General features: G+C 37.7%; 1 protein-coding gene across 4 annotated transcripts in view; it reads left to right on the forward strand.

The window, feature by feature from the left end:
• The window catches only part of SYDE2 (synapse defective Rho GTPase homolog 2), a 46,790-nt gene that overhangs the window by 21,102 nt on the left and 9,682 nt on the right, over window positions 1–16,006 (forward strand). For all 4 annotated transcript variants that reach the window (XR_005553905.1, XM_039320980.1, XM_039320981.1 and 1 more), the window contains exons 3-5: window positions 365–1,452; window positions 4,083–4,209; window positions 13,266–13,447. Coding sequence is in view for 3 of the 4 variants with exons in the window: in XM_039320980.1 (XP_039176914.1) it covers window positions 365–1,452; window positions 4,083–4,209; window positions 13,266–13,447 (1,397 nt within the window). In the remaining variant the exon portion in view is untranslated. The remainder of the gene's footprint in view (window positions 1–364; window positions 1,453–4,082; window positions 4,210–13,265; window positions 13,448–16,006) is intronic.

Below are 16,006 nucleotides of genomic sequence, written 5' to 3' on the forward strand. Positions count from 1 at the left end.
ACACATGTTCTTGGTTGTTCTGGCACACAGGAAGGGGTATTTATGGGAATAATGTATACCAGTGGTCCCCAACCCCTGGGCTACAGCCCACTACAGGGCCTTGAGCCCTTCAGAACTGGGTCGCAGGCCACAGAGATAATGGGCAAGTGCAAATGGAGCTGTTCATGCATGCCTGCTGCTTGCGCAGAACCATCCCCTCTCTTCCTCCCCCCCACCCAGTCCGCAAATCCAGGAAGGTTGGGGAACTCCGATGTAGGTGATGCTGGGCATCTTTCTAAATAGACTTTTTCAGATCACAACAAAGAAGTAGTTTTTTATTTCCAAGTATTCTTTTTTATCTTTTCTTTCTTTTCTTTTTTCGAAGGTCCTGGAATTACGTCTGCAAACAAGGGAGAGACAGGAACTGCAGAATATTCTCCTCCGAGCCCAAGCCCATTGAAAAAAGGTGGCTCAATAAACTGGCCTTTCCCTGATAAAATAAAATCCCCAAGAACCGTCAGGAAACTTTCCATGAAGATGAAAAAATTGCCTGAACTCAGCAGGAAGCTCAGTATCAAAGTAAATTCAAGCCATAATAGCTCAGACAATTCTTTGTTGCTTAAAAATAATTGCCAGGAAGTAAGCCATGCACCGTTAGCTTCTTCTGGAAACGTAACAGCAGCTGCTAGCAGGAATGTCATAAGCCGGTATCATCTTGATAGCAGTGTATCCTCTCAACACAGCTATAAAAAGAAAAACAGGGGGACTTCCAAATCCTCCAGCAAAGGGGGCTACCTCAGTGATGGAGACTCTCCTGAGCTTATAGCAAAATCAGGGAAATATGCAGCTGAAAGGAAAGGAAAGGAAGTATTTGCAGGTAACATGGGTAATAAATCAGAAATAGACATTGACGCTTTTCGACACTACACTTTTGCTGACCAACCCAAATGTTCCCAGTACATATCTGGACTCATGAGCATTCATTTCTATGGTGCAGAGGATCTGAAACCACCAAGGATGGACTCAAAAGATGTCTTCTGTGCAATTCAGGTAGATTCAGTAAATAAAGCAAGGACCGCTTTGCTGACTTGCAGAACAACATTTTTGGACATGGATCACACTTTCAACATAGAGATAGAAAATGCTCAGCATTTAAAATTAGTCGTTTTTAGCTGGGAGCCCATGCCAAGGAAAAACCGGGTTTGCTGCCATGGTACGGTGGTCCTTCCTGCTCTTTTTCGTGTGACGAAGACTCATCAGTTGGCAGTAAAACTGGAGCCCAGAGGTCTTATCTATGTCAAGCTAACTCTTCTGGAACAGTGGGAGAATTCTTTTGGTGGAACAAATGGAGAACGAGAACCGATACTCTTTGGAATTGATGCTCGGAAAGTTGTTGAGAAGGAAAATGAAGGTTTGATGGTTCCTCTCTTGATGAAAAAGTGCATTACGGAGATTGAAAAAAGAGGTTGCCAGGTAAGGAAGTAAAGTTTTGCTCTGTCAATATTTCATTGTCATTGCACTATATACATTGTCGTTTAAATCCAAGGAATACAACATCCTATAGCCCTTCATCTTCTTCATTTGGATAGCTAGCCATCATTATGGTCTTCTTAACATTAGGGTACAAGATGAGATGAATAAAAAGAATCCTCTTTTGAGAAGCCTACAATCCTTTTGTGTTTGTCAAATTTTAGCTGACTGGCCTTTAGGGTTTTCAGACCTCTAGTGTAATGGTGGCATTTGTATTTATAAAGGCAGAAAAATCTCAAACAGGATGTAGGATTCAGAAATTGCAATTAAATAAAAACTGAGGGTAGAGGGTTTTTCTTGTAGGGTAACTTTATATGTTGCTTCTGTGGGAATTGTAGACACTGCCCTACACTATCGCTAGTATAACAGGACTGGTGCATCCTTCAGTCATAATAGGATTATTTACCTTCAGTTCAGGCAACCTATATCTGATTTTTCCCCATCTCAAAAGCTTAGAAATTATGAAGCCCATTAAAATGATTTCTTCCTGCCTTCCTGAAATTTGTGGGAAGCCAAATTATTTTAAAAAGTTGTCTAACATGACTATAGCAAATGTTCGGCATGAGCTGTAAGGAATTTATTTTTCAGTATAACAGGTAGCCTATCAGCCTTTAAAATCACAGTGTGAATGTTTGACAGGGTTAAGCAGACAGTCCAGAGCAGCCTTAGACATAAAGATACATGTAGAATATGTACATGCGGGTTAAAAACATAAGTGGGTAACAGAGTCCAGGAACACCCACAAACTCACCCCAGTATTCAGTAAATGGGTGTCACTGGAAATCTTTATTCACTGAGAGCAAGATTTCCTATTATGGGAAAGCTAAATGCCTTGTGTTTAAGCCTTTAGATCTCAGGTTATAAATGCAGCCCTGTGCTTTACCTTGTCCCTTAGCCCACAAGAATGTAGTGCTTTTAAAGATCATTAATCTAGAAATTTCCAAAAAGGGATTGAAAAAAATAGGAAAAGTCTAGCAAATATATTGTGGTTGAAGTTTTTGTGGTCTAGGTTCTAGGGAAAAACGTAATAAATGAGTTAATATTTAAAGTACTATAATACTCTTTGGTATTTAATGTTGATGACTAAAGCTTTTTTATGCTGCTTTAGTTTATATTATAAAACAATTGTTTATCCAACTTCTCCATTTGTTAGAGAAAATGTAATCCTGAATTTCAAGTAGCATGTAAACATTTAGCTCTGGTTTGGACTCTATAACTGTAACAGGATGTATTTAGATGAGAAATATTTTCTCATCTAATATTATATTCAGTATCTCACTCTCTTACATTGCATTGTACAGTAACAATGCTTCATCCTACAACTGAAATAACATTCATTTGTAATAATGATGCATCTAAAAGAGTGAGTGTTACACGTAGTTTCTACATGAGGTGCCGCAGTTATTAAACTTGTATTCCACCTTCCATTAAAAATGCTAAGACAATACATCTTTCTTGCTGTAACTTATTTTCCCTTTTTTGTTACCTTTAATGGAAGTGCCTTTTGAAAAAACTCTTAGAGATTAATTATATTTTTGCTAGGAAAGAAGCAATCTTTCATGGTATGATTTAGATTTTTGTTTTGTTTTGTTTTGTGCTGAAACTATGTTGGGCCATTCCTTGAGGCATATATACCGTATTCCTAATTAGAAGGGTTCCTAATCTGAAGAGCCTTTTAAATAAGTTTTACTGCTACCAAATTGTCAGCATATGATTTCTTGAGAGTTACATGATATTTGGCTATGTGGTGCAGAAAAAAAAATGCTTCTCTAAAAATAGACAAAATTTCTTTGTCCAAGCTGCAATAAATGCATATAATTAATTTATTATAAAAAAGACAATAATAACTGTCTTTTTTTTTCATTTTCTCCCCATAACAATAATAACCATGCCAAGTGTGCTGCATCAAGGGATAAAGACTGGGTTTGCATATTATGGTAACCAATGGTTTATTTAACCTTATTTAATTAGATATTTAACCTAAATATCTGGTTTTCCATAGCACTCTCATCTATAAATCTTACTTTACAGCTCACACTCAGTGCAGACAACCCTGTAAGAATAGGGAAGGGGCCACCCTCATTTCAGGATGCAAGCTTCTGTATTTCAGAATGAATGGCTATCCCTGAGAAAACTCCTCCAGCATCCTCTTCCGTGACTTCTTGAGGAAGAATTCTAATAGAGTAGGCAGGTAAAGTCTACTAGGTTAGACAGTGCTGAAGTTAAGGTGGACTTAAGCCATCAGGTTGATCATTAGGACTGAATGTAAAGTCACTCTGTAAGCGTACAAGCGTCTCCCCTGTCCTATTATACCACTGCATTCATTACAATTAAAATAGCTCTTTCCTCTCTTTTGCTTAGTGCAGTCAGTATACTTAATGCAACATGGATAATCTTGCTTTTTTTTTCTGATAGGCTTTATTTGATACAGGGTTCCCTTCTAGTCCTCTTAGGGTCTTTCATGGTCATCTTGGTACCTTGAGCCTATTTAAAATTGCATTTCTGTTGGATATTTGATTTGATTCGTTAAACTAAATGAGGCTGCTCTGGTAAGATTTATATTTTATTTCTAGGTTGTAGGGCTGTACCGTTTATGTGGGTCGGCAGCTGTGAAGAAAGAACTCCGAGAGGCATTTGAGAAGGATAGCAAAGCAGTTACTCTGTGTGAGGCTCAGTACCCAGATATAAATGTGATAACAGGTAACAAATTTGCTTTTTTTATAGAAGGATAAAGAAATGCTCAGAATGTCATTAGGGTTTTATTGTGCAGTGTATCGTACAAGTAAATATTAAAAGATGTTTTTAACAAATGATGTCCTAAAATTGATTCTTTTGAACTGACAACTGCCTACTATGGAAACCTTGTCACTAAACACAAGTTGAGGATATTTTTAACTTTGTAAAATCAATACTGTCAGTTTTGATCTAGATTCATTTTTGTTCTGGATTCTGGAATAATTTTGGCTCCAGATGAGTGCTGGCTGGAGAGTTCTGGAAGTTGAAGTCCACATGTCTTAAAGGTGCCAAGGTTGAGAAATGCTGTTCTAGATCAGTGTTTCTCAACCTTAACAATTTTAAGCCATGTGGACTTCAACTCCCAGAATTCCACAGCCAGCAGTGCTGGCTGTGGAATTCTGGGAGTTGAAGTCCACATGCCTTAAAATTGTCAAGGTTGAGAAACACTGTTCTAGATTCTAGTCAATAGATATGAATGGAACCTAAGCATAGAAAGTATGGAAACTGCTTTATGGTATTTACTGTCAGTATATTCACAGCTTAATAAAAAATGGTGTAACAATTACTATTTAATGGCTACCACATCTTGATATAAAGGCTAAATCAGCTGTAAGAATCTTATGAAACCCATTTTTAATGAAGAAAATGGGGATTTGTTCATATTTCAATGAAAGCAGAAATTCTAAAGGCGTGAATCAATGAGCCATCTGATTTCAGTTGCCAACCCCAGTATACTGATGGGAAACTTGTCTGAACATAGCGTGTCTACGATATATGCTGTTGATCCTGTCAAAGAATTTGGGCTGGCGGATCCAGGAGAAAAACCTTCTCTGCCGTGACCCCGGCCCTTTGGAGCATCTAGCACTCTGAGGTGACATTGATTTCCACCCTCCTGATTTTTTTTTTAATTATTTATTAGTTTTTTATGTTTGCAGTTCATAAGTGCTTAATAAACAACATGTTGTCTGGGTCTTAGTTTAATAATATATATTAAAACCCTAATCTCTACTCCGTTTTTCCAGCCACTGGTAAAATACATCCCATATTTGAAAGTATTCTGTATCTTCTTTTTCTTTAATCTTCAATGTAAGTCTATCCATTTCTGCACAATCTAGTATTTTCTTAAGTATGTCATCTTCAGATGGTGTTTCTTCATTTTTCCAATGCTGTGCAAAAACAATTCTTGCTGCTGTTAATACATGTACCATTATGCATCCATTTTCTTTCTTATATTTTCCTGAAATTATACCTAATAGAAATAGTTCCAGCTTAAAATCTACATTTTAATGCCACCCTCCTGATTTTCTACAAGAGCCTGGAGACCTGGCTCTACCAGTTGGCTTAGGGTCCCAATGGGCAAATTTCACACTGGAGGTGATTGATCAACTAATAGCAATTCCCACTTCACTCCCTATATATTCTCCTCTCTTCCTCTTCACCCTTAGTTATATTTTATTGCAATTTCAATGTGATTTTATGTATTTATGGTTTCAGTTTAATGTTGTAAGTCACCCAGAGTCACTTTGTGACAAGGTGGGTGGCAAGCAAATTTAATATATAATAATATACATATAATCTTTGCTTTTTTCACCCAAGGTTCTGATCTTGGATTGCTTAAAGCATAGTAGACAAAGCTATAGAGGAGAAAAGATGGTTTCTTTAGGGCTCCTGTTAGGTGCTGTGGCTGTTTCCTTCTCCCCAATTTTCTCTCCCCAGTTCTACAATGTCTGAGGGTGGTAGCTGAACATGTAGGTTTCTTCAATTTTCTTCTTGTAACAAGGAAATAAGCTTGCTCTAGTGAACAAATAAACCAGTGTATATTTTTTCCATTCTCTTCTTTTGAAACCAATGCAAGCTTTGTATAAAAGCAAATTATTTTTTTGGTCAAGAAGTTATTGGAGCTATGAATCTTTTAAGAACTTCTTTTACATCTGGCAATAAGGACATATCAGCTACACACGCACACTGAAAATGATACATGTTCATATTATCTACTGTCTTATAAATCAGAAGGGGAAAATGTAAATAATCATATTCCATATTATGCCCCAAATAGCTTCCCTGCCTTTTGCCATAGGTTTGCACAAGTCTTTCTTAAATATTTATTGTACTTGAGTCTGTGCAGTTGTACATTTGTTTCAAAAAAGTGTACATTCTTGGTTTCTTATGCAAGAAAGTTAATTATTTCTTTCATTTGAAATGTTTGGGCTGTGAGTAGCTTTGCTTATGCAACTCAAAAATATTCAAGAGATGTTAGAGCATTCATAGGTGTACAGAGATTCAAAAGGCTTTGGTGGTAGAAACATCTCAATAGGATTTTACCTCCAAAAAGTGAAGACTGAGTTTACATAGTACATAAATCAATAGTGTGTATATTTGCAGGCAAGAAACAAGTGGAGGATCTGCACCATTTTGTTACATTCTAAAGCAGGGATATCAAACTGCCAACCTGCGGGCCGGATGCATCATAGCGAAACTACGTCCACCCCATTGCCAGCAATGGCAAAAAGTCGTGATACGTTGCTACATGTCACATGACATTGCGAGTTTGACATCCCTGTTCTAAAGTATCATCCCCAGTATAAATGATTAGAAATATCATTCTTGGGATACCATCTTGAATCATCTGCTAAATTTTCTTGGTGTTTTTACATTGTCGCACAGTTGAATAAAATGTTCACAACTTCCTTTTTAAGTAAAATTTCTGTTTTACTCTTCTTGGAGGATGTGAAGGTCTCCAGAGTGGAATTTCCTGTGGGGATGGACAGTTTCAAGCAACATTGTTTGAATTACAGCTATTTTGGAATTAGAAAGTCTCTTGTCATTTTGCCTCTTTTCTTTTGAATGGTCGCAGCTGCTTTTATTTATATGCACGGACTCTGAATTATAGTGTTCCCCATAAAGAGTTTTGCTGTCTTAGAACAAGCATCCATCCTTAGAACTAGTATCCTGTTTTCATCGGAGACCAGCCAATTGTTGTGGGAAGTCTGCACACAGCACTTCTGAGGAACAGACCACACTTCTTGCATGTCCTTAGCCTCTGTTATTCACCTCTGAACATGTCAGAGTTACATAACAGAGTTGTTAGACATGTTGATAACAACTTTTGATATATAAGCCTTTAAAGAAAAAGTCTTGTAATCTAATGGTTGTATTATAATCTGTGAGGTTATATGCAATTATTTTTGTGCTTTAAAACTACAACATTAAAACCCTTGGCCCAATCCAGTGATATCAAAAAGTCCCTGCAGTCCTCAGAAGTCAATAGTCAGTGGAGATGGTCTCCTCTCCCTAGAGCAAAATAGAATTTTGTAGTTAAGAATGGTAAAAATAGCACATATTTTCTGCCTGCCACATATATTCAAGTGCTTGAATGTTTAATATGACACTACTGAATTGTTAATCTTGTCTTGCAAATCTTCAAAGCCCTTACTTATGATTTATTTGGGGCATGTAGCAATGCAGGGATAGTTTTATGTCTTATAGTAGCCAGAATAGAAACTGGAATCAGCTGCTGAGTTTCATGTCCTAAAAATCCCAGCTTTCAAGTTTAAAAAGATACCTCTCAGTCATCATTAATCTTAGTTTACCAAACAGCACCTGTTGAAAGTTCAGTAACTGGAAGGAGTTGATTTGATTATTTATTTCTCATAGCAAGTGAAATTCTGCTCTTTGGTGAGAATGCCAAGCAATCAGACTTTTCTCAACTTCAAGGCTGCAGAGATTCCCCCCCCCCCACAGTTCCCATCATTTCTTACCATCAGACCTGAAAAAAAGGATATTGATTGTTCAGCAGCTGCTTGGCTAATGTAGAAGGGTACTTCTGCCTTAGGGGGCAAACTTGATAAATTCCTCATCCCACTTATTCTGCTTTGGATCATTAGAAATGAAATTTATTTGAGTTCTGTGGTGGGTAGCAGAACTGTAGCTGCTATTGCTCATATGGGGCTCTCTGTTTCCAGTCAGAAAAGCTCATTACAGCTATTAGTTTGATTGAAATCCCTCAACTCCCAGCTGTTCTACGGCAAAAAACCTCAACTTCCTTTGTCTACTCATGAGGAGCAGCTGTTCTGAATTTTAGTGGGTGATCTCACAATCTCTCCCTTATCCGGATAGACCGAGTCAGCCAGAATTCACCTCTGGCTTTCAGTCTCCACTGCAATGCCATCCCTGCTCTTTCAGGGATGTCTAGTTTATTATGAATCCTCAATAGGGAGAAGATTGCAGGTGACATCAAATTATGAATTCTGTTCTTAGAATATGGATGAGTAAAAGGGAGGAAAATATCTCTGCTGAGCTAATTAAAATGAGCACTTCTGTGGAATGGATTTACATTTGTAAAGATTAGGCTGGAGCATAGTATTTTATATATATATATGTTTTCTGAGGTTTTCGCGGGTGTTTATATGTAGGTCTAGGAGCTCCTAGAAGCACGAAGCCGAAAACACCAGCCTGAAGATGATGAATGAGACTTCGTCGAAATGTCGCCAAGACACTTCCAATTTGACGCGGGAGAAAACTCGAATAACCAAAGACCTACACACACACACACACACACATACGTGTGTGTGTGTGTGTGTGTGTCTGCTGTCCTTAGGAGGGTTTTGAATTAGATCAAGGAGTGGCTTCTGGATATTGAGGAAGGTCTTTCAAAGGGCACTTTGTTGAAAGAGAAGCACTTGTTAAGAAATTTGTGCATCCCTAATAAAGTAGTAAGCATTGTTCTTGATACTAGTAATTTGCCAATCTTCAGAATTCCTCTTCAGTGAAAAACCACTTTGCATTTTCCTCTTTTGAAGAACTATTCTGTTGGCCAGGAAATGCACATTTAATTATTAAACCTTGACTCAGAAATGTTTCTGTGGCTGGCACTGGGCTTACAGTGAAATGCACATGTCATTCAGAATATTGTGCCTTAGCAAATTTAGCAGCTGGCTGATTTTGATATTTCTGCCTCATGTCTGTTTCCAGCCATGTGAACTCTCTTGTAGTAAATCACACCACATAGTTGACAGTTCAGTGGGTTAGAAAAATGAGAAATTAATGAGGTGGACTGGAGAAGTATGCATTTTCTCTCCTTACTGCCTATATTCTGTGCCAGCGATGGTTGGAACAAGAAAAATAAAGCTGTCAGGAGATGCTAGTCCATAAAAATAACTGCCTTCTCTTAAAAGTCTCTAAAAGGAGAGAGTGTAGGGTCAGAGGGCTGATAATTTCTTTGGAGAAGAATGAAGCAAGAGAAAGTGTTTTGAAAAGGAAAGACCAGGTGACTTGATTGCAGAGCTCAGTGTGAATCCTTTAAAAAAACATTCCAAAAGTGCCTTCCCATTGATGAGCACTTTTAAAAAGGCATAGCGGACTCCTTTCCCTCTACTTAGGTATTTTGTGCTGTCTGTAGAGCAGTTGTTTTTTTGTTTTTTTGCTAGAAAGATAGTAGAACTCTTTTGTGATTAGTTCCCCTACTCCTAAACTTCAATATATCCCGCCCCAGAAATGTTATTTACAAGCATTTGATCCTGCTGTTGATTTAAGCCTTTCCTAAACTGGGATTATCTAAAGCAGAGATGTCCAGCTTTGGCAACTTTAAGACTCGTAGACTTCAACTTCCACAATTCCCCAGCCAGCATTCTGGGAGTTCAAGTCCACAGGTCTTAAAAGTTGCCAAGGTTTGGACACTAGGTTTGATCTAAATTTTTGGATTATAGTATGTCTGGAGATTATAGGAAGGTTAGTTGAAGCTACCTGCTCAGCATCAGGTTGAGGAAAGGTTGTAAAAGGCGAAAGATTTATACGATCTGAAGAGAAACCAGAGTAACGATGATAATTTGGTGTAAATATTTTGGGCACAATATTGATTTGGATATTTGGCAAAGTTTATGGGGGGAAAAAAATCTAAAAATTACTCTAGCAACCTCCTATAAGGAAAACCTCTATAAGATGTTTTATAGGTTGCACCTCCCTCCCATAAGATTAGCACGAATGAACAAGGGGAAATCCTCGATATGCTGGAAGTGTGAAGAGACCGTTGGGAATTACTACCACATGTGGTGGCAATGCCCAAAGGCACAAAAATTTTGGAACTTATTAAAGAAGTGGTTGGAAGAAATTTTGCAAATAGATATAGAAGCCAAACCGGAATTTTTCCTGTTGGGAATTATAGAAAGAAAATGTAAGAAAGGTTGAGGAAAGGTTGGTTTAGATTGCTAATTTGTGGATAAACTTTACTTGAAACATTTAGACAAAAAACAGCCCTTTAACCTGGAAGATCCTGAGGGTGGCACTGAAATTGTGTAGTCCCAGAAACTTTCTGAATTCCCCTCTATGAAGAGTAGAAATGGAGGCCCTTACTTTACTCTTAAAAATTCTGTTCTCTTAACAAAGTCTTCAGTTAACACAGTTCACATTACAGTTGGGTCATAGGGTAAGATCTGTGGTAGGCACACTGAGACTTGCAACAAGTTTTGCTTTGTTAAGAAAAATTCAGCAGTGGGTATTTCTGTCATGGTTTGGGGATTAACAAGGCCTTTATTTGGCAGATACTTAAATTGGTATCTCAGCTTCCTACTTTCAGCTCTTTGTTTTCATTGTGCATTAAACAGTACTATTAATTAAGGCACAGCTTACGTTCAGCGGCATGCTTACGTTCAGCGGCATGCACGAACAAAATGGGGAGCAAAGCAATTAATATCTGAGTTTAGATTTTAATAGTTTGGGAAAATGATGTATCTGTTTTTGGGGCCTTGATATTTTATAGCCCAAAATGTAGCGTGGGATTGGAGAGATTCCTGAAATAAACAGGATGTTGTAGTTTCAGCTGTACAAGCGTAGAGATTGTGTTGTTTTGCCTAAGATAGTGGTGGGCAATGTTGGAGAGGGTGAAGAGCTGCAAATAAGCTTTTCAGCCTTTTAAGTAAACATAGAATGCCATCTAGTCACAGGGAAGAAGCAATCAATTAATTCAATTTATTTTTATCAAAATCAGATTATATATTTTTAAAAAAGATAAAGGGAGACTTAACAATGTAAAAAGTAGCCTGAGGAGACCTCAAGGACCATATTGCTCATAGGACCTGAAAGCATTTACCTAGTGATGTTATCGTATCTTTCAAAACATTTGTGTAATAAAAGTGTTATTGTCTGATTAAAATAAAGTAAAATAACTTTTGCATTGTGATAGCCAAGAAGAAGTGAGACTGCTTCCACTGTCAGAATAAAAGGAAATGTTGGATTCAGTATTATTATTATTCCTATTCTAACTCTGATTTTTCTGAATTAAAAGGCTGTGATTGAATTCAGTTTTGAATTCTCCCCTAAGTCAATCATTTTTTTAAAAAAAAGAAAGAATAGACAATAGACAAAGAGATGGACCATTTTAAAAAAATCTAGCTTGGTATTTTTGTTTCCACCAAGAACTATTTTATAATGTTAAGAGAACAATCAAACTAATATGGTAAATTTTTCACTTGATAAGATCTATTCTGTAGTGTTTTGCCTTTGGAGGAGGGAGTTAGTTGTGGTGAATATGTATGTATGTGTTTACTCAATTGGTACAGCTGCCTATCTCAAATATGTAACTCAGATGGCTAGCAGTGTTTAAAAACAACACATAATAAATATAACATGCTGCAACTGAGATAAAAAAAACAATCAACCATAATGAACATAACCATGATATGGGTTCAGCTATGCCTCCTTTTATTTTCAGCTACTTTGCTGTTTTACTTTTTAGGAACTCTGCTATTTGGGCTTGAATGTCTTAGTGTAACATCTATTTATTTATCCAATTTATATAGCCATCCATTCTCATAAACATGTGACTTTGGGCAGTGTACAACAGAAATAAAACAAATACTTAAAACAATTACATAAATATAAGCCCACCTTCAGCTAAGGGTTAACACATGGCATTTGAGTCTCCTCCTCCAAAGAAAACTTAATTTAATGGACATTAGATTAAGTAAACCCAGTACATATGACCACTCCTCATATAGTTAATAATTTCAAACCTGTTTAATTAAAATTTGTAATTAGCTGTAACTGCTGGAAATGATGCCCATGAACTGAGAGGAACTGCGTCTGTTTCAGGAATTGTGGGTTATGCATTAGAATGGCCTGCACAATTTGTAGAGAAGACAGGGCCAGGCTGGTAAATTAAAAATAAAGGTGGGCCACAAAGGAGTAGCTGGGGCACTGATCAGCTGTTTGGCATCTAGCAGAGCACCGGAGCTGGCAATGTTGGTGAATGTAAGACATGGGTCTTCAAACTTGGCCATTTTATGATTTGTGGACTGAGGAATTCTGGGAGTTGAAGTTCACATGTCATAAAAGGGCCAAGTTTGAAGAGCCCTGGTGTAAGGGAACAATCAAAATAGCAGTGGCAGATCTTTACTGGGGCAGTGGTATTTGGCAGCAGTATATGTGTTGAGTTTTTTAAAAAATGCCACTGACCTGCATATGGCTGGAACTAGAGTGGATGGCGTGTGTGTGAAGGAAGTGGCGTTAAGACATTGCAACAGCTTTGTTAGCAGCTTTGTCCTGAATATCCAGTTCTGAAATTTGGTTTTAAATGAGATGAGACACAATGGAATTAACATATGTAAATAAGAATCAATAAAACATTTGCAACAGTTCTGAGCCGGGGCAGAACAACCTGTATTCACTTGTGGTTATGACTACTATGATACATTGTATTTAAAAATATTCTGATAAAATGTTAAGTGTATTAAAATAAGAAGTGATTTAATGCTATGACTACTATCCCCAATAAGAGCATTGTTAAATTAATCTTGGCATTTCCTTTAAGGAGCACACAGTGTATAAAGAGAATAAAAGAAACAAGAATTAACATTCAGAGTTGTAAATGATTTTCAGATTTGAGAATTAGCGTAATTTGATATATATGTATTTCCAAGATACCCAATTTTGAGATAATTTCTGCACGAGCACTACTGATTGTCCTGCTGTAATGTGACTTTCTGGTAAATTCATTACACTTTGTTTACTCTGCATGCCTTGTTTAGGTATCCTCAAAGATTATTTAAGGGAGTTGCCTTCTCCATTGATAACCAAGCAACTTTATGAAGCAGTGTTGGATGCCATGGTAAAAAGACCTTTGAAAATGACAGCAAATGGATGTGAAAATGATTTGAATGATTCAGAATATACAATGGCTCTCTTGGATTGCCTGCCAGAAGTTGAGAAAGTAAGTATTGTTGACCCATCAAACGTAGTACATGGCTTAAGGAATATAGATAGTCCTTGCCTTACCACCATTCATTTGGTGGCTGCTTGAAATTACAACAGCACTGAAAAAAGTGACTTATGAGCAGTGCTCACACTTAACAATTGTTGCAGCATCCTCATGATCATGTGATCAAAATTCAGGCGCTTGGCAACTGGCATGTCTTTATGACAGTTGCACAGTCTCTGGGTCATGTGATCACCATTTGTAACCTTCCCAGCCAGCTTCTGACAAGCAAAGTCAATGGGGGAAGCCAGATTTGCTTAAGGACTGCATGATTCGCTTAACAGCTGTGGCATAAAGGTCATAAAATGGGGCAAAACTCATTTAACAATTGCCTTGTTTAGCAACAGAAGTGCCGGGCTCATTTGTGGTCCTAAGTCAAGGACTACCTGTATCACTTCACTTTCTCCCTCCTTTCCCCCTCTTTCAGAATAAAACTTTGACTTGATTTTCATTGACTTCAGCTAAGTCGGCTCAGTGAATTAATTCACAAGATATTAGACCACATCAGGGATTCTCAACATGTGTGAAACCACGATCTCCTCAAGTAAATACATTTGTGTAGCCTCCCCCTCTTCCCAGTAATACTAACAATTTCATTATTTTTAATCATTAACATTTAATCTCTGTGTCAGATAAAAGGACAATAGCACCTTGCAACTTTATCAGTTTTTACTGAAATAATAAATGAATGACGTGTAAAGCCCTGTTTTTAACAGGAAAGATGAATTTCATTTCTGTTGCAAATCTGGACTTTGTTTTTGACAAAGCGACTCTCAGTTTGTATTCTACATTTATTTTGGATTGATTTTTGCTTTTTATAGCAGCTGCTGGAGAAAATGAGGATTACGCTGCCAGCTTGTTGACAGAGCCAATTCTGAGCTGGACTTGCATGCCTCTTGCTGGAGATTGTCAGAATCCGCTTTGATGTTGCTTGTACAAAGCAGCTGTTGGTTTGTCCAGGCAGAATCACCAGAAGTGATCCAGCTTTACACATGAAAGCCATTAGACCATATTCAATTTGCTCTATGCCCACTGGGCAGGTTGGCTGCCGGCTTGTCCAGGCAGAATAGGAGCAAGTTCTGGCAGTAACTCAGCTTTGCCATTAGGTTTGCAAAGTCACTTTGTTAAGAAGATTTGTTGGAATTATTCTATAATCAAGCCAGTCTATATCTTATAGCAGGATAGATCCAGCACAAAACGTGCATGCAGTTGCATTCAAAGAAGGACTACTTAAGCATTCCTTTAAAAAGATTCACCAGTCTGCCTAACCTTAATCCTTCCAAACCCTCAGTAAGTTGTTTAATTCCCTTCTCCCTAACAAGTATGAGGAAGTGATGTGAACAGTGATTTGGGAGCTTTCCCTTGCTGCTATTGTCTGATGCCAGCTAAAGGTAGACAGTTATATAACTATTCCTCTCCTTGAACTGTTTGCTGGTGCAACTTCCAGGGGAAAAAAATATGATAGAGATCAACACTAAAACATTGCCTGAAGCTACTCAAGGTTGATAATAGCAGATTGGCCAGCAGTGCACTAACACAGTTGTCCAATTATTGAGGCAAGTTGGATTTTGCTGGGAAATTAGAACAAGGGTTGTGAAATCCACAAAGATCTAGATGTCCATGATATGGTATAAAGCTAACTTGCCTTGTTTTATTTTTGGCTTTTGGAGACTGGGTTTTATAGCCCAAATCAGATAGCTTCAGGTGGAACAGCTTGTGAGCTGACTATCTAGGTAATATGTATGTGTAAAAAAGCAAGAAAATAAAGTTCTGTTTGAGAGATGAAGTGAACAGTGGCTACCAAGCAAATACGAAGCACTATTATGTAGATTTCCCCCCATTCCATTTTGGTAAGCAATCTTATTTTGGAGACATTTCATTAAACTTCTTTTGATGTTAGAAAAGTGTAGATATGCTGGAGATGAGGGAAGGACACCAAAAATTAATATAGACGTGGGGTTATCCCCCCACCCCCAGATTATAGAGGTTTAATGTTTTATATGCTTTGGAAGTTAGGCTGAGTATGGGAAGTGCCCATTAGCACCTAAACTAAGGGACACAACCACCTGGAGCCCTTTGCTCCTTTAGCCTGATTTATGCAGGAGCCGCTGTTTGTGCAGCCTCTTTTAGCTTTGTTGCTAAGCTTATCCACTGCCAGAAATCACAATTTTTCTCTGTGTTTCCATTATTCCACACAGCAGGTCCCATATAATAAGCAAAGAGAAGCACATGAAAGGGAACTTGTGCCTTTAAGGGCTCCCGCTTGGCAATTCTCATCAGGAGTCCAAACTGGGGCAAACATTATGGATTTGGATTGGGAAACATTTATCCTGGACAGTGTGGGGGAAGAGAGAGACTTGTTATGCATGTGCAAAGCCATGAAATAATCAGATCAGTTTGGAGGTAATAATTTGATCTAGTGGTTTCCTTAAATCTGATCTTCAGATCACATTTTTTTGCACTGTCAAATAACACAGAAGGGCTTTATTCAGGGTTATTGGTAGAAACTAATGG

This window comes from Crotalus tigris, unplaced genomic scaffold (genome assembly GCF_016545835.1).
Source record: "Crotalus tigris isolate CLP2741 ecotype Arizona unplaced genomic scaffold, ASM1654583v1 scf7180000023718.2468807, whole genome shotgun sequence".
Classification (NCBI taxonomy): domain Eukaryota; kingdom Metazoa; phylum Chordata; class Lepidosauria; order Squamata; family Viperidae; genus Crotalus; species Crotalus tigris.